Raw genomic sequence first — 22,562 nt, 5'->3', positions numbered from 1 at the left:
GATAGATAGATAGATAGATAGATAGATATAGCAAACCCTCAAGGGATCTCATTTTTTTTTTTAATCACCAATGAAAGACATAAAAAATGCATGTCTAAAGAAAGATGTAAGAATACCTAAATATCACAGGAGGCCTCCCATTCTTGTGTTTCACAAAGATACCATCAAGACATGCTCCAATGGATATGTCACTTCCTTGGCTGTCCTAAAAGGAGAAAGCAGTAAAAGAAAGATTCAATAAACAGATGCATAAGAACTACAACTACACCAAATTCCCTAACTTTACTTCCCAGATATAAAATGTTCAGAAGATCTTCACAGTAACTATTCAGAAGGAAAATATCTAAATGTGTCATCTTGTAAATATGTATGGAAGTTGGAAGAGTTGGGCCCCTTAAGAACTATTTCAAGAGTATTTCAAAGCACAAACTGCAAAAAAGGAATGTGTTTTATTATAAAATTTTGGTTGTCAGGACCTCAGCTTTTAAGTTGCCAGCCTTTTGCCTGTCTTCAGTCTTTGCACAACAAGGACTCCTTAGGCTTCTCTATTATTCTTTCAGAATTGCTGAGGCTGATTTCAGAAAGCCCAGCCTTCATACCACACCTACCTTGGCAGGGTAGCTCTCTTCTCCATACCCATCCATTCTCTCTATTTCCTGCATGTACAGCATTTCAGCATCAGGAGCTGAGAGCCCTCTGCAACCCAAAATATGTTTTAGTGAGATTGTTTGCAAAACTAAAAATGAAAAAAAGAAGAAAAAAAAGAAAACCCTGCTTTTCTAAAAAACTATATATCAATTCGGCATAAAACATAAACATTTCAAGTTTCTAGGCATCTGTAATTGAACATATCACTCTATCAATATTTAATGAAAACTGACTACAAGGAAAGCACTGTACAGAATGTACAGAATGCCGAGGGTTAGTTACGTAAGATCCTAGCTCTTGTACTTTAGGCAGGGTAGGAGGAAGGTAGGAATAAAACAAGCCTCTAAAAGTTCAAGTAAAAGCTAGGATTTTTCTAACCCACCAAGTAACTGCTTCTTATCTAAAAGATCAGGCATTACTAAGCATCGTATGTTAAATGCCAAATATAAGTGCAGGGAATAAGGGCTCAAGGAGATTAGAGGATGGGAAGCCCTTTTAGCTCAGTTAACTGAAAAAGTACAAAGGGGGTGGGGGGTTCAGGAAGGCAGTGAGGGTAAAGGAAGTGTGCTAGCTGCATGGAGACTTGCTCTCCAACCTCATCCCCCCAAGGTACTCAAAGCTGCAGCCATCCCAAACTCATGTGCATTACTCTGAATACCCCATGTTCCCTCACGCCTGTATGCCTTTGAACATGCTAATCACTCTTCTTGGTATACCTGTCAAACCCTTGTGCACCTGGCTGACCCCTAATACCCTTTAAGACTCAGCCTATGTATCACCCCATCTTGGTCACCTTCTGTGAGCCTGCTGAGTCTAAGCCAGATCCACTGCACTCTGTGCACACCTATCCCACTGCATTCATGTTATAATGTGCAGAAATCTACAATACAGACGGCACTTTAATTATTATTGTGATGGGGTATCCTGCCTATCCCTTAATTTCAAGGCAGCAGATGCATTCTTTGAAGGCAGGGATTTATTCTGCTTACCTTTGTACCCACAGAATCCTGCATTCTGCCTCATATAGAGCAATAGTACTGAATTATCTTTTAAAGAAATGCACAAAAGAATGAATGATGGTAAGAAAAGAAGAGTAATATGTGCCTGAGAAATCAATTCTGCTGGAAAAAAGGACTTATTCAGGATAGCAGAAGGTAAAGCTGGAAAGACAGGATTTCACCAAAGTGTTGGAGGCCTGTAGTCCCAGGTTAGTGGATTCACGAACAACTGGGAGGGGAGAAGGACAGGTAGAGATAAGAGGAAAAAGATATTTTAGGAAGATTAATCTTTTGTGTGGGATTATAAGGCTCTGAGTTTGGAGAGACTAGCAGCAGAAGGTTCTTTTTAATGGTAGAAGATAAAAAATAGGCTATAATCAGTTTCAAATCCCATCTCTACCATGTACTGGTTATGTAATGTAAGGCAAGTTATTTAGGCTTTTTGAACTTGGTTCCCCCACCTGTTAAGACTGAGATGGTACTATTTACCTTAAGGAGTGATTATAAGAATTTAATGACACCTGGAACTGTGTGGCTATTTGGTTTAGAATAAGACCTACCTTTCTCTAGGAGAGGATTTTTCTTACAGGCAATGCAAACAGATTCACCATCAAAGTAAGTCACTATCTAGCAGCACCCCAAGGTACACAGAAGATCAGGACAATCAGTACCACAGCTCTTAGTACAACTTCCCCACAGATGTAAGGCCAGAGATGCAGCCTCTATAGGTGTGCAGGGGGAAATAACCCTGCACATGCTGCCTCATAAAAGAAGACAAATGTCCCTAAAATTGCATTAACCTATGCAGGGTTAGGTAACCCACACACACCTTTCACATGGCTTAAATATATAAATAATGAGCACCCTTCAAACAGGCTACTTCTAACCACTTCAGTTTCATTATTAGTAAAACATGGATAATTGAATGAATTAATAGGGGCTAGTGCTTAAACAGCATCTGGCCCACAGTGAGTGCTAAGTAAATGTTAGCGACCTATAACAGTTGTAGTAGTAATAGCAGTAGCAGCAGCCTGAAGTTCTGAATTCAACTGCATCAACGCATATTTCAAATTCAAACAGGCATTAGTTCTACGCCATTTCCATTTCTTAGTATTTACCTGTATTTCTGATGTAGTAAAGCCACTTTTTGTGTTGCTTCTTCCAATACTTTTTCATCTTGTAACCACCCCTGAACAAAACACAAAGCATCAAGTATGTAAAATTGCCCACATTTCCCAGAAAAATTATTGCTGCTGATGGCTACCAAATCCTGTCACAATCAGGCAAAATTATCAATTTTATTAGTATGTGGATGCTTTGCTTAAGTATATAATCATAATTTTTAAAAGGAATTTAGTGGCTTCTGCCAGGAGCCAAAAAAAAAAAAAAAATTGTCCTATCTTCTCGAGTCATCCTAGAGAAAGTTTCCACTGCATTTTTTTCAGGTTGGAACATCAACCAGCCAGTTCTGAGCCCAGCACAGTTACATCATCTGTGCATTCTCTGTCCACTATACGGATGCTCAGAAGGAGAACTTTCCACCTTCCTTAGCTGTTCTGATGCAGTCTACATGTCAATTCCAACAACAGTGACTTAAAAAGTAGAAGGAAGTGTCTTTTTTTGGCATCTAAGTTTTTTTTAATTGCTGATGAGAACCAAATTCAATTCAAAAGAACTTTGTGAAGTTTCAAGCTTCAGTTAGAAGCAAAACACATGCGTGGTTCCTCAGAAGGTGGACTGAATCCTTGTCTTTAGATTCATATCCAAATGCAAAAACTAATTCTCTGACTACAACCAGCAACTACAGACCCTTTGGTTTCTGTGGGCTTATAAGAACCAACCAGGCTACAAACAGGAAAGCATTCACACTTGAGTTGGGGATTGATTTTCTTCAACACTATTCCTGTTTAGTAAGGATACAATACAGACTTCATTTCAGAGATTATGAAGAGTATAGAGATAAAATGTTTATTAAAAGGCCAACTGTAAAAGGAAGTCTTACCACAGGAAACAAGGCAAATTTCTGCAGAAAGTCTTGGGATTCATACTGATCAAAGTCACCAAAATCAGCTGTACAAAATGACAAACATTCACATGTCAATTATAGTTAACTTTCATAGCAGTACGTGCACAAATTCAATATGCAGTATATAGATGGTATGGTCATGATTTAGCAAATCTGTCTGAACAGCTATCATCTGTGAATTTTAAAAATATCTTTTTAAAAACATTAATTAGGTAGACCCACATAGTTTTTTGACTTTGAAAAATGCCTACGAATAAAGTGAAAAAATAAATGAAAAACTATGTACTATATGATCTCATTTTAATAATAAATAACAATGAAACCTACCCTGTCATCATGTTTGCTTACTTATGCACAGAAAAATGTCAGGAAGAAACAAAACTGCTGACAGTAGTGATTACCTCTGGGGGATGGAATTAGATCATGTGAATATGCTACAGCAAGATGCATTAGTTTCGAAATTTAAAATTGTTGAAAAAATTGATGGTTCAGCAAAAAGCTTATGAGAAACTAACTCTTAAAGTCAAAGATGATACTTAAGAAGATTCAAAGTACCTTGAAAAGGAATGTGGCTCCACGTGTATCAGGCAAATTTTTTGTCAAAAATAACATATGTCTCCATGCCTGCTAATATCTTGACAATCTTATTAATTATTCTTCTGATTAACCTTCAACTCCCAAAGTTAAATGCTAGTTATTATTTGAAATAGTGCCCCAGCAGAAGTCTTCCCAAAATATATACATACATGTAAATACATGAAGAATAGGCAAGTGAGAAATGAAAAAACTTAATTTAAAAATAGTTGTAAAAAGCAAGACCTTTCTCTTTTCAATTGCTGATACTCTATAACCCAGGACGACTGTTTAAGAACCCAAACAAATGAGGTGTAAAGTATAAATGAACCTCATTCACTGATTAGCAGATCTTTACCCTAAGATATTAGCTATTAGCACATTAAGACCTTAAACTAGAAGAATGCATAATATATTAAATTCTTTAAATGTATATTCCTTTTATTGGACTGTTTGTTCTGTTGACATATGATAATATGGTTAACCTTCTAGAAGTCTCACATTCTATTAAAGTAATCCAAATTCATTTTTTTCTAACAAGGAAGTCCCTTAGATAACAGAATAATATTTCACTAATACGAAGGCACTGAAAAAATGTATACAAAAAGTCAAGTTTTGAAAAATTCCTTGCTGTTTTCTGTTGTAACACACATTTTAATCTTATAGAATTATTACTTTATTGATTCCCTTTATTTACCTTGAACAGCTAAGCCCGCTAGCTGAATTGCTTGCTCCAATGTACAAGGAATGTTTCCTTCCAAGATATCTTTCTTCAGCTGCAGATAATACTGATACCTATTTTTAAAATGTCAATTTTTACAGTCAGTATCACTATTACCTCCAATTGAGATGCAATGCATTTTATCATAAGCTGGTACAGTAACAGTTTAAAAACTGTTCAAATGAAACCATAATTCCAGAAGGTTTTGAATAATGGCCTGCCTATATCTATACATATACATACACAGACACACACAAACACATATATACACAAACAAAATTTTATTTGTTGAATCACTTATCCCTAACTGCAGTTATTTCAACGCTAAAACAATCTAGAAGAAAACTGGTCATCTGTCTCATGCCCTGTAAAATAGTCCTATATTCTGTTCTTTTCAGTTGGAGAAACAGAGCATGAACAGCCAGTTTTTACTTAAAATCCAGTAGTTTGGTAAAATAAGCCTTGGCTTATCTTGTTTGGTAGTTCTTAGCCCCGGCCAGAGGAAAATGGTTCCTGATATTTCAGAGCAGATTTACACTAAAATATTCTTTATAAAATCTCAAAAGGAATAACTGCTAAAATGCTTTCTCAATATTCTGTAATGTAGGCTTACTTCTATTCTTTCCCTCATCTTTTAATATAGGCATAACATATGGTACTAGTTAATAGCCCGAGTTTTATAATAAAAAAGACCTAGGCTAAAATCCAGCTCTTCAATTTAGTATTTTGTAAGAATCTGGACAAATCATAAGCTGTGGTTTTAAACTTTATCACCAGTAAAATAAGAATAATATCACTCCTTCACAGAACTGAACCTATTTTTAAAATATATGTAAAGCTCTTAACGCAACACCAAGAACACAGCTGGCACTCAATAAACGGTAATTGTTTTTTGTTTGTTTGTTTAAAATAGAAAGTTTAAAGAGATTCAGGAGGTCATTCTGGAGGTTACTCTTATGTAGGTTTTAGCCAGATTTCACAAACTGCACATTAAACAAATGAAGGGAAATCTCTTTAAATGTTATGGTGACATTCCCAAGAATAATATTTTGCTCAGTTAATTACACATTTCAGTAAGATAAAGGGTAATAATGGATTAGGTGGAAGTTGGCTTGTATGAATTTTCCTTAAAAATAAGACTCCAAATGATTTAAAAAAAAAAAAAAAGACTCCAACTCTATTCATCCATGCCAGTTAAATGCTAGGATTAATATTTTCAAATCAGTGCAAAAGGAAAGAAAGGAATAAGTTGCCTTTTCTGTTTGACTAGTCCAGAGGAAAATGGTTACTACAAATACAGCAGGCAAACTGTAGTTAAGAGTGACTGATCTAGAACACAATGTGGTACTTAATTTCAGTTTGAAATTGTGCTAAATGCTAATCTTTAGTATGGTACATTTTGGTCCATGATGTGGTTTAATGCCAAGCTAGATGCAAATTTGTTACAGAAACACAAACTACTGTTACTTTTTTGTTTATATACATATATATATAGTTTTGTTTTATTTTTTAAACTAGGTATATTTCCAGATACAAAGGTAGATTTTCTCTGGCGCAATTCACAGAAATTAGTTTGGGGTGCACCAGCTACTATGAGGCTCTCCACGATGAGGTGCTGGGTCAAACTGAAGGAATATTAAAGTGTCATCACATTCAATCACAGCAGCCTGGTTCCCACAACGGTAACAATTGTGTGCCCTGACAATAGTAAGCACTTTCCTATCATGACACCAATCGTATCCCTCCATTACAAGCTGGTGAGCAGGAGAAGCCAGCGAGACCACTGGCATAGTTAAACATTTCAGAGGTGTCTCGTCCAAACGTACAGCCAGCACCACATGGAAAAACACCTCATGCACCACCATCATCTGGATCTGACCATAACAAATCACATAATGGGCCTTCACGTAGCACTTCCTATAAACAATCCAGGGCCCTTAAATGACCCAGTGTATCTATGGATGGAAAGAGACCACCATGAAGACCAAATAACTGTCTGTCTCCTAAAACTGTAAGTGGAAGATAAATAGATGTGTGAAATATTTCCAAACATGGGCATTTCCATACTTTCATAGATATTCATTTTAAAAAGCCATATACTTGGGTATTTTATCAGCTTTCATTGTTTCTTCTCAATATTATAATGCGTTTTGGAAAATGCACCTTAAATGGCACAAGTGTCACAGTCTCCCTTAAATAACTCTTTTAACATAAGTCACTCATGAATAGTTTGTGTCTGGTTGTGATTTCCCACCAATTCTAAAAAATTCCATAAGATCATGGAATTGGGGAAGCAGATGTGGCTCAACAGATAGAGCATCCGCCTACCATATAGGCGGTTCAAGCGTTCGACACCCAGGGCCTCCTGGCTCGTGTGGTGAACTGGCCCACGGGCAGTGCTGCTGGGCACAAGGAGTGCTGGCCCATGCAGGGATGCCCCCTTGTAAGGGTGCCCACCGCGCAAGGAGTGGCCCCCGCACAAAGGAGAGCTGCCCTGCGCGAAATCACAGCCCACTAGGAGTGGTGCCACACACATGGAGAGCTGGCATAGCAAGATGATGCAACAAAAAGAGACACAGATTCCCAGTGCCACCTAATGAGAATACAAGCGGACACAGAAGAACACACAGCGTGTGAACAGAGAGAGAGCATACAACGTGGGGGAGAGGGAAGAAGGGGAGAGAAATAAAGAAATCTTAAAAAAAAAAAAAAAACTCATGGAATTGAAATGAATATCTCCACAGACCATAAGAGGACAAGGAACCTCTTAAACATTTGATTCTTTTGTTTAAATTTCCTAGCCTTTTCGCACAGGATCCGTGCTTGGTTCTCATTAGGCTGACTACCTTCATTCAGTTGCTCCAACCACAGGTCCAATACCTTGATGAATACCTGGTCATCCAAGGGAACACGATCCCCCTCCCCCAGCATTCTTTCTGGGTCCCAAGCGCTACTCCCCTCTCCTACCTATCTCCCTACACCACAGCTGCTGCCACCTTGTAATTATCATCACCAATCGTGTACTTTAAGCCAGTCAGCTTAAATATTCATCTGTATCACTTGTCTGTTTTGATGAAGGCCCACAGTGAAGACGCATTGCTGGCTTTTATTTATTCACTCAATGTAGTGACTACTGTGTGTCAAACTTTGTTCTAACAGGGGGTAGTGCTGAAGGAAGATCCAAAGACTCTCTGTCAGGACTTTCTATAGAGTTGTCTTGAATCCAGAATCTCTTCCAGGTTTGATATCTTTGAAGCAAAAACAGTTCATATTTGAATTCCCCTGACAGCCCACCCCTTGAGTCATTCTGCATGTGCCCTCACAAATCCTTTTTTTTTTTAAGATTTATTTTTTCTTTATTTCTCTCCCCTTCCCCGCCCCCCCTCCTAGTTGTCTGCTCTCTGTCTGCTTGTATTCTTGTCAGCAGCACCCGGAATCTGTGTCGCGTTTTGTTGCATCATCTTGCTGCATCAGCTTTCCATGTGTGCAGCATCACTCAGGGGGCAGGCTGCACTTTCTTTCGCGCTGGGCGGCTCTCCTTCCGGGACACACTCCTTAAGCGTGGGGCTCCCCTATGCAGGAGACACCCCTGCATGGCAGGGCACTCCTTGCACGCATCAGCACTGCGCGTAGGCCAGCTCCACACGGGTGACGGAGGCCCGGGATTTGAACCGCGGGCCTCCCATGTGGTAGGCAGATGCCCTATCTGTTGGGTCAAATCCTCTATCATGTGAGCTAGCTTGTCAGGTCTCTTTGTTACCAAAAAAACTGATCAAAACACCAGCCATTCAGGAAGAAAAAAAATCAGACTTGACTTTTCCACTTTCAATAGCAGAACCCACTGATCTCCCTCTATCGACCAAGAGAATGTTGGTTGCTGTGAAATGCTGCCAAAGAGAAAACTTGAAACTTCTGCCAGGTGACTTCTAAAAACCAATTTGAGGGAGGCTACACTTAGGGAAATCTATCTACAGAACATGCTATCATCCACAGACTCTACCATAAATATCCTAGGTTCTTTCCTTGAATCAAGTAAAATCACTGGAAAGCAACATACCCTTACCAAATTATCTAATCCTTCTGCAAGAATGATTTTTTGCCTTACATTAGGTTCTTGGCTGAATAATTAATAGCCAAGTACTTACATTATGCTCTTGGCCGAATAATTAATAGCCAAAGTACTGAGTACTTTCTTACAAGAAAAGTTTCTTATGATAGTTTTTAGTATTTGCTGTTTACCAATGTCTTGACTTTCTCCTTTAAGTACTCTATTACACGTTTGATCTTTGTTTCACTTTTATAACTGCTATCATTTTAAAATTGATCTCTATCAGCTTTACTGTCATGTTCATCTGTTATATAATCAAATTATTTCCAAGCTTTCCTACATTGAATTTAAATCATTCTTTTATGGCATCTATTATTTTCTTTAGCTCATTTTGCAATTTTAAGTTGAAATTTTCCATCGTTTTGTGGTCTTAAAGTTCTGATGTCGTTTTCCAAAGATATGTTATTCAGATTGTTTTACCCTTTTGTTTTCTTAAAAGATCTTTGAATGTTTTTTTTTTTGTAACACCTTTACTAATGTATAACTGATAAGCAATATCCTGTTTATATTTAAGGTATACAATTTTGATAGATGAATACACCCATGAACCGTTACCACAAAATCAGGACCATACCAATCACTCCCAAAAGTCTGTTCATGCCCTCTATAATTTCTCCCTCCTACTCTTCCACACCCTCCATAGGGAACCAGTGATCTGCTTTTGACCCTATGGATTACTCTGCATTTTCAAGAGTTTTCCTGAGATCATACTTTATGCTATCTTTTTGTCTGACTGGTCCCCCTAATTATTTGAGATTCTTTAGCGTTGAGTGTATCAACAGTCCACTCTTTTTATTGTTATGCAGTATTCCATTGTATGTATATACCACAGTTGTTCTATTCACCAATTGATAGACTTTTCATTTCTTTTCAGTTTTTGGTTATTACAAATAAAGCACTACAAATATTTGTGTACAGGTCCTTGTACAGTGCAGCCAAACAATATACCAGAAATGGGTTGACTTTTAGAAAGGGGATTTACTAATTTTGGTAGGTACATGCTTAACTTTTTTTTTGGGGGGGGGTCTTTATTTATTTTAATGTTAGATTCAAAAAATATGAGGTCCCCATATACCCCCCACCCCCACTCACCCCACTCCTCCCATATCAACAGCATCTTTCATCATCATGGGACACTCACTGCATTTGTGAATACATTTTTGAGCACTGCTGCACCACATGGATAATGGTTTACATTGCAGTTCACACTTTCTCCCAGTACACCCAGTGGGCCATGGCAGGACATACAATGTCCAGCAACTGTCCCTGCAGTACCACACAGGACAACTCCAAGTCCTGAAAATGCCCCCACATCATATCTTTTCTTCCCTCTCCTTACCCTCAGCAGCTACCATGGCCACTTATTCCACATCAGTGTTACATTTTCTTCCATTACTAATCACAATAGTTCCAGAAAAGAGTATCAGTAAGTCCACTCTAATCCATACTCTATTCCAAACTGCCAGACTGTCTTCCAAAGTAGTTGTAGCATTTCACATTCCCACCAGCATTGTATGAGAACTCCAACCTCTATATATCCTTACCAAGACTTATTTATAGTCAGTCTTTATCATTTTGGCAATTTTATACAGGTATGTAGGTATCTCTTATAGTTTTGATTTGCTTTTTATAGATTCTTGATAAAAGTTCTTTATCCTTTGCAAAGAATTTTTTTCTGTTCTGTAGTTTGTCTTTTCATTTTTTTCCCACAGTGCCTCTTGAAGAGCAGAGCTCTTAATTTTGATGAGGTCCAACTTATCAATATGTTCTTTTATGCATCATGTTTTGGTGTCATAGCCAAGAAATCTCTGCCTAACCCAGAATCACAAAGATTTTCTTCTCTATTTTCTTCTAGTGCTTTATAGTTTTAGGTTTTGACAATTAGATCTATTATCTATTTTTAGTTATTTTTTATACATTGTATGAAATGTGGATCAAAATTCATGTTTCTGCATGGAGATATACAATTGTTCCAGCACTATTTGTTGAAAAATTATCATTTTTCCATTGAATTGTTTTCGCACCCTTCTCAAAAATTAGATGTCTATATATGTTGGGTCTATTTCTGGAACATATTCTATTCCACAGATCTATTTGTATATCTTTATACTAATACCAAACTACTTTGACTGCTGTAGTTTATAATAAGTCATAAAATCATGTAGTGTTAGCCTTCCAATTTTGCTCTTTTTCAAAGTTGTTTTAGTTATTCTATTATCTTCGTATTTCCGTAGGAATTTTAGACTAATTTTATCAATTTCTATTAAAAAAAAAAAACCTGCTGGGATTGCTTTGAATTTATCAGTTTGGAGATAAGTAACAACTTAACATTGTGCCCTCTTCTGAACCATGAACAAGGTAAGATATCTTCATCTTTTATAACTTCTTTAATTTCTTTCAACAATGTTCTGCCAATTTCAGGATAAGTGACGACAATATTGAGTCTTCTGAATTATGAACAAGGTAAGATATCTCCATCATTTTATGTCTCAAATTTTCTAAGGAAAATACTTTTCAATATTCAGGTTTTTTTACATCTTTTGTAAGAGTTATCCCTAAGAATTCTATATTTTTGTGCTAATACAAATGGCACTTAATTTTAATTTCCAACTATTTGTTGCTAGTATATAGAAATACTATATATATATATATATATATATATATATATATATTTTTTTTTTTTTTTTTTTTTTTTTTTTTTTAAGGTACCAGGGCTGGGGACTGAACCCAGGACCTCATCCGAGGGAATCTGGCACCCAACCACTGAGCCACGTTCACTCCCCTGAGTTGGTTTTTCCATTTGCTTGCTTGCTTGTCTTGGTTTTTTTTAGGAGGCACTGGAGACCAAACCCAGGACCTCTCATGTGGGAAGAGGTGCTCAATCACTTTAGCTACATTCACTCCCCAATTGATTTTTTTAGATTGCTCTTATATCCAGTAATCTTGATAAACATAGTTTAGTTCTAGCAGCTTTCAGTAGGATTTCATTGGATTTTCTACATAAATGTAAGTGGGGATCTACATAGTAATTGTTTCAATGTAAATGCTACTGCATGAAAATGACTGAAAAAAGTGTAAAAGATACTTCTGAGTCTGTTGTTTTATTGCTTAGTTTTATGTAATCCAAGACTTCAACGAAAGGACAAAAAAGGTACATTTGTCTATTCTTGCTTCAGACTATTTAAATTATAGTTACAAAACAATTATATATAAAAATATGGTTGTGTGTATATATATATTTTAATGTTGGTGTGCCTCAGGTTTTTGCCCTTCTTCCAAGTCTTCGTACTGCTCTAAAAGAGAGCCTCAACTCCCAAGGTTTTAATTATAGCCTTCAAATATTGCATAACCTCCAAAGTGGTGTTAAGTCCCACATCACCTCCAGTCCAGACCTAGCTTTTGAGCTCTAGACCTATGTGTTTGCCTACCAGGAAGCTTCCTTTAGAGCTACATGTAGTCATGTGACTTCATTCAAGCCAATAAGGTTGAAGTAATAGCTTTAAGAGGCAGTGGGACTTCCAGAAAAGCCCCGTAAAAGAAGAAGACTTACAATAGAAGACTTTTATCCTTCCTGCTGCCTCTGCATGGCATGACTTCTTTTATAGGAGAAATAAAATGATATTTAGGGTTTTCTCTTGTTATATATAGCCATACTTAATCCTAACTAATATTAATAAAATCTCTGTCAGGTTCTCCAACACCTAATCAATAAGGAAACCTACTGATTGAATCTAACAAGTCCACTCTCTCTCAACCTTTAGTACTACAAATGTCTTTGTTTAGGTCCACATTACTAGGCTAATGCCTAGATTATAGCATAAACACTCCCAACTAGTCTCCTGTCTATAGTCTTGCCAAATCTACCTTCTAAGATTGTTTAAGGGTAATCTTCGCTAAACTACATTTGAACTTTACATTCCACTGAAATGTGAAAATGTCTTTCCCATTGTACCATGACTTGTACTGGGCCACGTCTACTTTTCAAACTTCCTTTCTCTTTTTCTCGGTAATATCTGAACTTCCCTGAAAATATCAGCTGCTTTCACTTTTCCTAATGCTTTGCCCAAGCTGTTGTTCCTTCTATCTAGAAAATTTCTTCTAAAGTCATTTGAAAAGCCAGCTTCCCTGTTCATGTTTCCCAACCCCTACCCATGGAATTCAGTTCTTCAATTAAAGCATTTATCATAATATACTAAAATTATTTATTTACATGGACTGCCAGTTCCACTACACCATGAGCAACTCCTCCAGGGTAGGATTAAAGCATATTCACTCAGGTATTCATCTCCCACACTAACTGAAATAGTTCCTAGCTCAGATGAGATAATATCTTCAATAAATGTTTAGATAAATGAGTCAAAAAGATCAGCTCATTTTTTTTTCTCTTGGCTTCCACATCTCTCTTCAATATTCATATCTTAGACCTATTTTACAGTCAGTACATGTTTATTCCTACCACATGATCCTGGTTCTTCCAATAATTAACTAACAAACTCAGTATTTAAAAAACACCATTTCACAAACAAGGAGCAGTCCCAGGTGACTACTATATGCAGGACATTCTGTTAGGTATTGTGGGAAAAGTAAAGCTAAAGAAAACATGGATTTAAAAATCTAGAAAAGAGATGAGACATGTACACAAATAACCATAATGAAAGGCCATGGCAATTGCCATCCTAATACAAGTATAAACAAATTCTAGGATAATCCAGAGAAGGCAAATTTCATTCCAGCATGGAGGGAAGGAGGTTATGTCACAGAAGGCTTCATGAAGGAGATGTCTTCTGAAGTACAATTCAGAAGATGAATAGGATTACTGTGCATAAATATGAGGGAAAGATCTAGGACACAAAGATGGAAAGGCATGAGGCATGTTCAGCCTGGAAATAGTCCAGCCAGTCTCAAAAGTAATGTTAAATCAGGTTCAAAAAATAAGATAGTGGTAGATGATGGAGAACTTTGAAAAGCAGGCTCAAGAATCTAAACAGTAATCCATTGTTTTTGTTTTGTTTGCCTTTGAGAAAAAAAAGAACACCTAGCTCCTGCTTCTTAATATCTTCCCTTTCGAATTTTATCCTGCTTAAGAACACCACTTATTGGTCAAAATCTTATCTTAAATGCCTATCTCCCCACCCCTAGACTCCTACCCCCAATAGTCTAAAAAATATAGCTACTGGAGACAGAGAACTATAAGAACACTTTCACAAATTTCTTTAAGGAATGAACACAGAATTTGTGACTGATTTTTCCTTTTAATCTCTCATTTCATTGTTACAAAGCATCAGAAACAAGAAAATGAAAACATTACATATTGAAATAATGAAAATGTTCTACTGTTATGACTGAGGTAATGAATGCACAACTATTTAGTATAATACCAAATACCACTGACTATACACTTTGGATTAAGTGTATGCTTTATTAATATCTATCAATAAAATTAATTTGTTAAAAAATTTTTACAGAGGAGCGGATGCAGCTAAAGAAGTTGAACATCTGCTTTCCACATGGGAGGACCCAGGTTTGGTTCCTGATGCCTCCAAAAACAAACAAACAAACAACAAGCAAACAAACAAAAAAAGCAATTCAGGGGAGCTGATGTGATTGAGTGCTGGCTTCCCACATACAAGGTCCAAGGCTCAATCCCTGGCCCCAGTATCTCAAAAAAAAACCAAAAACAAATTTTTTTTTTTTTACAGGCGACATCACTGCAAGGAGAGTTCGTAGCCAGGGTAAAAACATAGTTTTTCCCTTTAGTCATTCCTATGAGCCCAGTAAACCCGTAACTAATGCAGCACACAGTAAAACACTCTGACATAACCACATACCAGAACCTCCATGTAGTATTGTGGCTAAAGATTGGAGCACGAGGGCAAAGTTTTAGTCTTATCTTCTGACTTCAACAGTTTCACTTTTTTAATCTCGCTAGATTATTTTCTAAAAACAAGCGGCATGTTCTTTCTCACCTGGTAATCTCCTGCTGCAGCTGTGAAACCGAAGGCACATAAAACACCACTCCAAAATAGACAGTAGGCTCCAACGCATATTTATCCAGCTGCTTCTTTAGAGGTTTCTCCAAATCCACCCACCGGCGCTGATTCTGCTTGTTGTAGTACCAGAGGCTGAAGTAAGTGATCTGGAAAGAGGGAAGGTCACTGAAGGAGGCAGTAACGTACAAAAGGATTTTGACTACTTTAATTGAGCAAATCCATGACCTGGAACCAAGTGGTAGCAGTCTCCTATTGACTGTTCTCAGAAAAGGACAATAGGAAAACGTGAAAAATAAATTTAAAGAAGCAAAACCTGTCTATATCTAGATATTCATGATCAGGACTCAGAGGCACCTACTTCTTGAACTCTACACAAAAATGCATTCATATTGTTATATACATTGACCTTAACATCAGAATGTAGTGGGTGTTATTCAACTTTTCCTCATACAGGTTTCAACAAAAAATCCAACATATTGAAAACTATTATGTTTACATATAAATTAGCAAAATCAAAACTAAATTTATGATAATATTTTTAAAATAAGCGTAACTGGGCTTCTACCAAGTAGAATTCTGACTAAACAGTATTAATCCAACTTTTCATTACTCTCAAATTTGGCTTCTATAAATGAATTATTTCACATAAGCATTATAAATTCTAGTAGCACCAGATGCAATCTCAATTCTTCTTTGCCCCCTAAAGTTTACTAGATACAAATTTAAAACAACTGTAATGGTATTGAGGTGAACTCAACATACAGACACACACAGGAGAAAAGCTAAAGCAGCAAACTAAAGTGTATTACTCAGAAGCTCAAATATTAGCATTTATATCTTACTTGCTGTGTAGTGAAACCACTAAGGTAAAACAATATTTGCACTGGACCTAATCAACCTGAAAGTGTATTAATGTACTTAATATTCCAGTAGTTGAAATGACAGCCTTGGGCCACTGCTAATATTTATCTCAAAATCAACAATTGAAAAATCACTGTTTGTAGTTTAGATTCTAGAACAACACTGTCAAATAGAACTTCCTATGATGGAAACATTCTATATCTGCACTGTGCATACAGAGCCACTGCCACATGTTATTACTGAGCACTTGAAAAGTTGCTAGTGCAACTGAGGAAATAAATTTTTAAAGCTTTTTAATTTCAATTGACTTAAGTTTAAATAGCCACATGTGGCTAACTGCTCTTATATTGGATAGTACAGCTCTAGACTATCACCAATGAAACTGAGACATAATATTCAAGCTAGTTATTTGACCTGTAATCCTCGCTCAAATAAAAAATGAATTTTTAATTTGAAGGAAAAAGGGTAATTATTCAAACATGCCTTTATCTTATACTTTTTTATCTGCATCCTTATTGTTAAAATATTTTACGAAGGAACTTCAGCTTTAAAATGAGTCTATCAATCAAATAAACTCAAGCATGGGGAAAACGTCCATTTTCCCTTTATATCCACAAAGCTCCTAGAATAACATAGGAATTCAGTAAACACTTTGCTGAAAGAAAGAACACTTTGCTTCTTAATTGCTACCCAGGCTATCACATATGAATGGAATATTTTGAACATTTACCATGTACCAAGTTCTGTTCCAAGTACTTTAAGTATATTGTGGATTAAATCTTCACCACTACCCTATCAAGTAGACATTTCAGTGTTGATCATCACAGTCAGTGCTTTTCTATGTATTGTCTCTGGACCACCTCCATCAGAATTACCTGGAGAGATTTCTGGCCCTACTCACGAGCTATTAAACCTCTTGGAAAATTATTTTCATTAAAGTCTGAGAACCATTATACTTCACTAGACTGTCCCTTTTTTTTTTTTAAGGAGGTACTGGAAATTGAACCCAGGACCTTGTACATGGGAAGCAGGCACTCAACCACTTGAGCTACATCTGCTACCCTGTCCCTTCCTCTTTAAGCAGGAGAAAGTCACATAACAAATCTATCCTTGAGAAAAGCTACAAGAAATCAATTTTTGAAAATCAAAACAATTTAAAGTAGCAGAAAGTCTGAGTCCTACTGTTACATATTTTTTGAAGCTATGATTACATTTATAAAACAAATTACATTTTATCTGCAAGGACAGAATACATATCACGTTTATGGAAAAGAGATACTATTCCTTTCCCTTCTCTTAAACTGTAACTTCCAGAAAAGAAAAATCTAGTTTAAAAAAAGAACACAATGCTTAAAGTCTGAAGCCCTGGGTTTGATTTCCAGCACTGCCACTTACCAGTTACGTGAATTGGGCAACTCAATTAGCCCAGTGCAACTTTCTCAGTTGTAGAATAAGTTAATACCTCTCTCACAATTTCATCACAAAGACTGAATGCGGGTTAGGGAAGGGAAACTATGTGAATGCATTTTGCAACTAGAAAACCACTATATATTTTTAAAATTTTAGTCTCACCTATTTGTCAAACACCATCAAAATCGATTATTAACCCCTCTGAAAAACTTTTCTAATTGCTTACATTTTATTTGGGTTGCTCTCAATACATACATTTCTGTTAGTTGTATGTTTTGTGTTCCATTTTAAAACACAAATTTCTGGACTAAACATACTACTACTCTGCATTTTTTTTTTTTAAGATTTATTTTTTATTTATTTCTCTCCCCTTCCTCCCCCTCCCCCAGCTGTCTGCTCTCTGTGTCCATTGGTTGTGTGTTCTTCTGTGACCTCTTCTATTCTTATCTGTGACACCAGGAATCCGTGTTTCTTTTTGTCGCGTCATCTTGCTATGTCAGCTCTCCGCGTGTGCAGCACCATTCTTGGGCAGGCTGCATTTCTTTCGCGCTGGGTGGCTCTCCTTACCGGGCACACTCCTTGCGCATGAGGCTCCCCTACATGGGGGACACCCCTGCGTGGCACGGCACTACTTGCGCGCCTCAGCACTGTGCATAGGCCAGCTCCACACGGGTCAAGGAGGCCTGGGGTTTGAACCCCGTACCTCCCAAGTGGTGGGCGGACATCCTATCCATTGGGCCAAGTCCACTTCCCTGCATTTACTTCTATGAACATTAACATTTTTGTCAAAAATGCAGAAAGCCCCACATTAAGTCCAAGGTCATTGGTTATAAAAGGATGTCATTTTTAACCACAATTAAAAGGTCTTAAAAATACCCTTTGTATACATTACTTTTTCCTCTAAATACAGCTGGACTTGAGCATTAAATATAACAATTTAAACAGAATTCTAATACTACAGGTTTCCTGTATAACTTATAGTTATATCTTTTGTGAACTGATCACGATTAAATGCAACAAAACACTTGAATAATCTCCTAGCATTATTTTTAATGGCACATTCTCATAGAAATTAACTTTTAAAATGTGTATAATTTATTTACTTTAGCAATACATGTATTACTCATGCCACATAGGGATAGAAAACCAAATTGAGAGAGATAAATACATTTGCGAAATTTTATAATTAGTTTTTCATACATCATATACCTTAGAAAGAAGTAGGAAAGAATTTATCTAATTGTACAACAGCTGAAAAGAATGGTGAATTCAGCAAGCCATTTGTTGATTAGCTATTTTAAAGAAAGAAGAGTCTAAGATGTTGCACATTTGAACATTGACCCATTTTATGTAGTAGTAAACATATATGCACTGCCCTTCTGTTCAAGCTCTACCTTAAGTGATTAAGGCTAGCCAAAATCAAATTTGTTATCAAATACTTTTATGTAGGAATATCCAAAATGTGCTGCCAGACATGTTTATATACATGTATGTAACTAGAATCTCATAACATTATAATCCTTGGATTTAACACTTAGAATTTCTAAGCAAACATAATCAAGCAACCATTTCTGATGCCATGAGATTGTATAATTATAATTCATTTGTTTCTAAAAGTGGATAAGTGGGGTTTGAGTAACAAAATGTTGGGATTAAATTTTTATCAGGCAAAGAAGTTTCTGTTAAGTCCATTTCTTTGGTTTGTCTTGGCTAACAATCTTCAAACCTGGATAATTAACTTTCCAAAGTATTTAAGACCCACTCAAAAAACCAAAAGAAAACATCAGAAATAGTCATAATTAAAATCAAGTACAGAATTATAAAACTTTATTTTTAAATTGTTAAATACATCAAATTAAGTTCATTAGAAAAAAGTCTAGAGAAGTGAATTTGGCCCGATGGATAGAGAGTCCACCTACCACATGAGAAGTCCAAGGTTCAAACCCAGGGCCCACATGCAGTGCTGATGCACAACGCCGTGCCACACAGGGGTGTCCCCCACATAGGGCAGCCCCACGTGCAAGGAGTGCGCCCCATAAGGAGAGCAGTCCAACACAAAAAAAGTGCAGCCTGACCAGGAATGGTGCTGCACACACAGAGAGCTACTGCAGCAAGATGATGCAATAAAACAAGACACAAATTCCGGGTGCTGCTGACAAGAACACAAGCGGACACAGAAGAACACACAGTGAATAGACACAGGGAGCAGACGACTGGGGAGGGAGGCGGGGAAGGGGAAAGAAATAAATGTTTAAAAAAAAAAAAATCTAAGAAAAAAACTGAGACAGAAAATAGATGAGTTTAGTCATGAGTTAATTAAATTTTCTACTTTCAAATATCTATAACTAGGTCCAGACTTTGTAAAGTTGACAATTACCTGGCAACCTCAACTTTCTGAACATAATTAAAGAATGGAAAATAGGCAAAATACGTTTCTGAACAATGAGAACTTTATCTTTCTTAGGAGGCTTTTTTTTTTTTTTTTTTTTAAGTTACCGGGGCCAGGGATTGAACCAAAACCTTGTATGTAGTAAGCTGGTGCTCAACCACTGATCCACATCAGCTCCCCTGAGTTTATTTGTTTGTATGCTTGCTTGTTTGTTCTTAGTAGGCACCGTAACTGATCCATGTGGGAAGCAGGTGCTCAACTATAGTTAACAGCAATACTGTAATATTCTTGTACCAATATCAAATAAGGTACTGTGTTAATAATGGGGGGGGGGGGTAAGAAAAAATATACCAAATGTACACTATAGACCATAGTTAGTGGTAATAGTGCAATAATGTTCTCTCATAATTGTGGGAAATGTTCCACAACAATGTAAGGTATTGGTGGAGGGGTGCTATATGGGAATTCTGCACATTAAGCATGATTGTTTTGTAAGTTCACAGCTTCTCTAAATATAAATATATATCTGTTAAAATATAGGCATTCAGAACAATTTTTTGGGCAAAGAAGTGAGCCTTGGTTATTAGGCAAAGTCAGTTGTGAGGATAGCTTCATGTCCCAAAGATGATCAGGAAAATCACTTAGTTTATATACAGCTTTAGAGAACTCTGATCAATTTCATTGTGGTTTCACTACTTTACTCATAAATTCAAGTATATTTTTCAAAGCCAAATGTGAAGGACATTTCCATTTTTGCTGTTTGGTATCTGCTGTTGTTTATGTTTTTGAGGTTTGCCTAGTAACATAAAAGTCAATTATTTCCTCTAGGGCCCTGTACCTGCAATTCCAATAGCTGCCACTGGCATAGGGTAGCGCAAGAGCACTAGACTGGCAGGTGAAAGGCCTGACATCCGAGTTCAGGCTCAACTACTCACTAGCTCTTGGATAAGTCACTTCTTCACTGAGTCTCAGTTACCTAATAAGGAAAATAGCACCTACTCCGCCTCCGCAAAAAGTGGCGGTACTTTGTAGGTTATAATTGTGCTGATAAAACAGAAAAGCACTCACTGTATTTATGAGTACATAAATTTAAGAGTTAAGATCTTTTCGGGCATAACAGAAAATGGAAAAAAACTTGAGTCAGGCATGCTTCTTCCTTGAAAATAAAAATGCAAATAATAGTCAAACTAATTCCTTCTTTACCTAAAGTCAGGATATAGCAGAACCTTTTTGTTTGTATATTTGTTTAAGAAATACAGAGACTTTTATATAGACAGGCCCCTGTATGCCTTAAATTTCAACTGCTATCACCCTTTACTTGGTCTAGGGTATCTTCCCAGACTAGCATTGTCTTCTCTTCCCTGAGTCCAAATCTTCTGGGTTATGCCTGCTCTGGTATTATTTATGGGCTTGGTTTCATTGTAATAAAAGTTTTCCCTAGGCAGGCAGATGTGGCTCAATCAGTTGAGTGCCTGCTTCCTACAGGGGAAGTCCCAGGTTAGGTCCCTGGTGCCTCCTAAAAACAAACAACAAGCAAAACAAATGATAAAACGAACTTAGGGGCACTGAAGTGGCTCGGTGGTTGAGCACCAGCTTCCCACATGGGAGCTCAAAATAAAAGTTTTCCCTAGCCAGGCCTTTTTTTTTACTTCTCTCCCCTTCCACCCCCTTGTCTGTTCTCTGTGTCCATTCGCTGTGTGTTCTTCTGTGTCCACCCGCATTCCTGATATGTGGCACCAGGAAACTGTATCGCTTTTTTTTTTTAACATTTATTTTATTTATTTCTCTCCCCTTTCCCCCCTTGTCTGTTCTCTGTGTCCATTCGCTGTGTGTTCTTCTATGTCCGCTTGCATTCTTGTCAGGGGGCACCCGGAAACTGTGTCACTTTTTTTGTTGCATCATCTTGCTGCGTCAGCTCTCCTTGTGTGAAGTGCCACTCCTGGGTGGGCTGTGCTTTTTTCACATGGAGCGGCTCTCCTTGAGGGGCACACTCCTTGCACGTGGGGTACCCCTAGGCGGGGAACACCCGTGTGGCACGGCACTCCTTGTGCATGGCAGCACTGCACATGGGACAGCTCACCACACGGGTCAGGAGGCCCTGGGTATTGAACCCTGGACCCTCCATATGGTAGGCAGATGCTCTATCAGTTAGCCACAACCACGTCCCTGTGTCGCTTTTTTTGTCCCATCATCTTGCTGTGTCAGCTCTCCATATGTGCGGCACTACTCCTGGGCAGGCCGTGCTTTCTTCACGCGGAGCTGCTCTCCTTGCAGGTCACACTCCTTGCATGTGGTGCTCGCCTATGCAAGGGACACCCCTGGGTGGCATGGCACTCCTTGCACATGACAGCACTGTGCATGGGCCATGTCACCACACGGGTCAGGAGGCCCTGGGACCGAACTCTGGGCCTCCCATATGGTAGGCGGATGCTCTATCAGTTGAGCCACTTCTCTAGATAGCCCTTCAATTATTTGCTTTTCCATGCATACTTCCCATCTCTCCTTTTCACCCTTCTCAAAACTTCCTGATAAGAAACTGTACCTCCACATAGCTTTCCTTTTCCACAGCTGTCTAATCTCACTAGTAACCAAAAAAGCTGAACTAAAAAAAAACCTTCACCAACTTGACCCACAGGAAACTCAATCTTACAGTAGCCTCAAATTCCTGATTCTACTAGCATTCCCTAGATCGATTCTCAATTACACTACAATAGATTTTTGTGAAAATCCTTCATTGTCAGATAGGTTTACTTTCTCCCTTTCTATTTTGTTCTGAACAAACACATAAGAATAACTTCAATGTCATTCATGATTTCTTAATAAGTTTTTTAAAATTAT

The 22,562-nt window shown here is 37.4% G+C and overlaps 1 protein-coding gene and 1 pseudogene across 9 annotated transcripts in view; both read right to left on the bottom strand.

The window, feature by feature from the left end:
• The window catches only part of PTPN21 (protein tyrosine phosphatase non-receptor type 21), a 108,493-nt gene that overhangs the window by 65,762 nt on the left and 20,169 nt on the right, over positions 1 to 22,562 (bottom strand). For 6 of the 9 annotated variants that reach the window (XM_058292651.2, XM_058292671.1, XM_058292670.2 and 3 more), the window contains exons 3-8: positions 15,041 to 15,210; positions 4,943 to 5,040; positions 3,649 to 3,716; positions 2,765 to 2,835; positions 609 to 696; positions 117 to 205 (exon numbers count right to left, since the gene is read on the bottom strand). In XM_058292651.2, the coding sequence (XP_058148634.1) occupies positions 117 to 205; positions 609 to 696; positions 2,765 to 2,835; positions 3,649 to 3,716; positions 4,943 to 5,040; positions 15,041 to 15,210 (584 nt within the window). Of the gene's footprint in view, positions 1 to 116; positions 206 to 608; positions 697 to 2,764; positions 2,836 to 3,648; positions 3,717 to 4,227; positions 4,341 to 4,942; positions 5,041 to 15,040; positions 15,211 to 22,562 lie in introns of all 9 variants that reach the window. The other 3 variants (XM_071213735.1, XM_071213737.1, XM_071213736.1) reach the window with 1 other exon arrangement.
• Positions 6,526 to 7,461, bottom strand: LOC101428544 (serine/threonine-protein phosphatase 2A catalytic subunit beta isoform pseudogene; annotated as a pseudogene).

Source organism: Dasypus novemcinctus, chromosome 3, assembly GCF_030445035.2.
Source record: "Dasypus novemcinctus isolate mDasNov1 chromosome 3, mDasNov1.1.hap2, whole genome shotgun sequence".
In the NCBI taxonomy this organism is placed as follows: Eukaryota; Metazoa; Chordata; class Mammalia; order Cingulata; family Dasypodidae; genus Dasypus; species Dasypus novemcinctus.
This window is presented reverse-complemented; position numbering and strand designations above follow the sequence as displayed.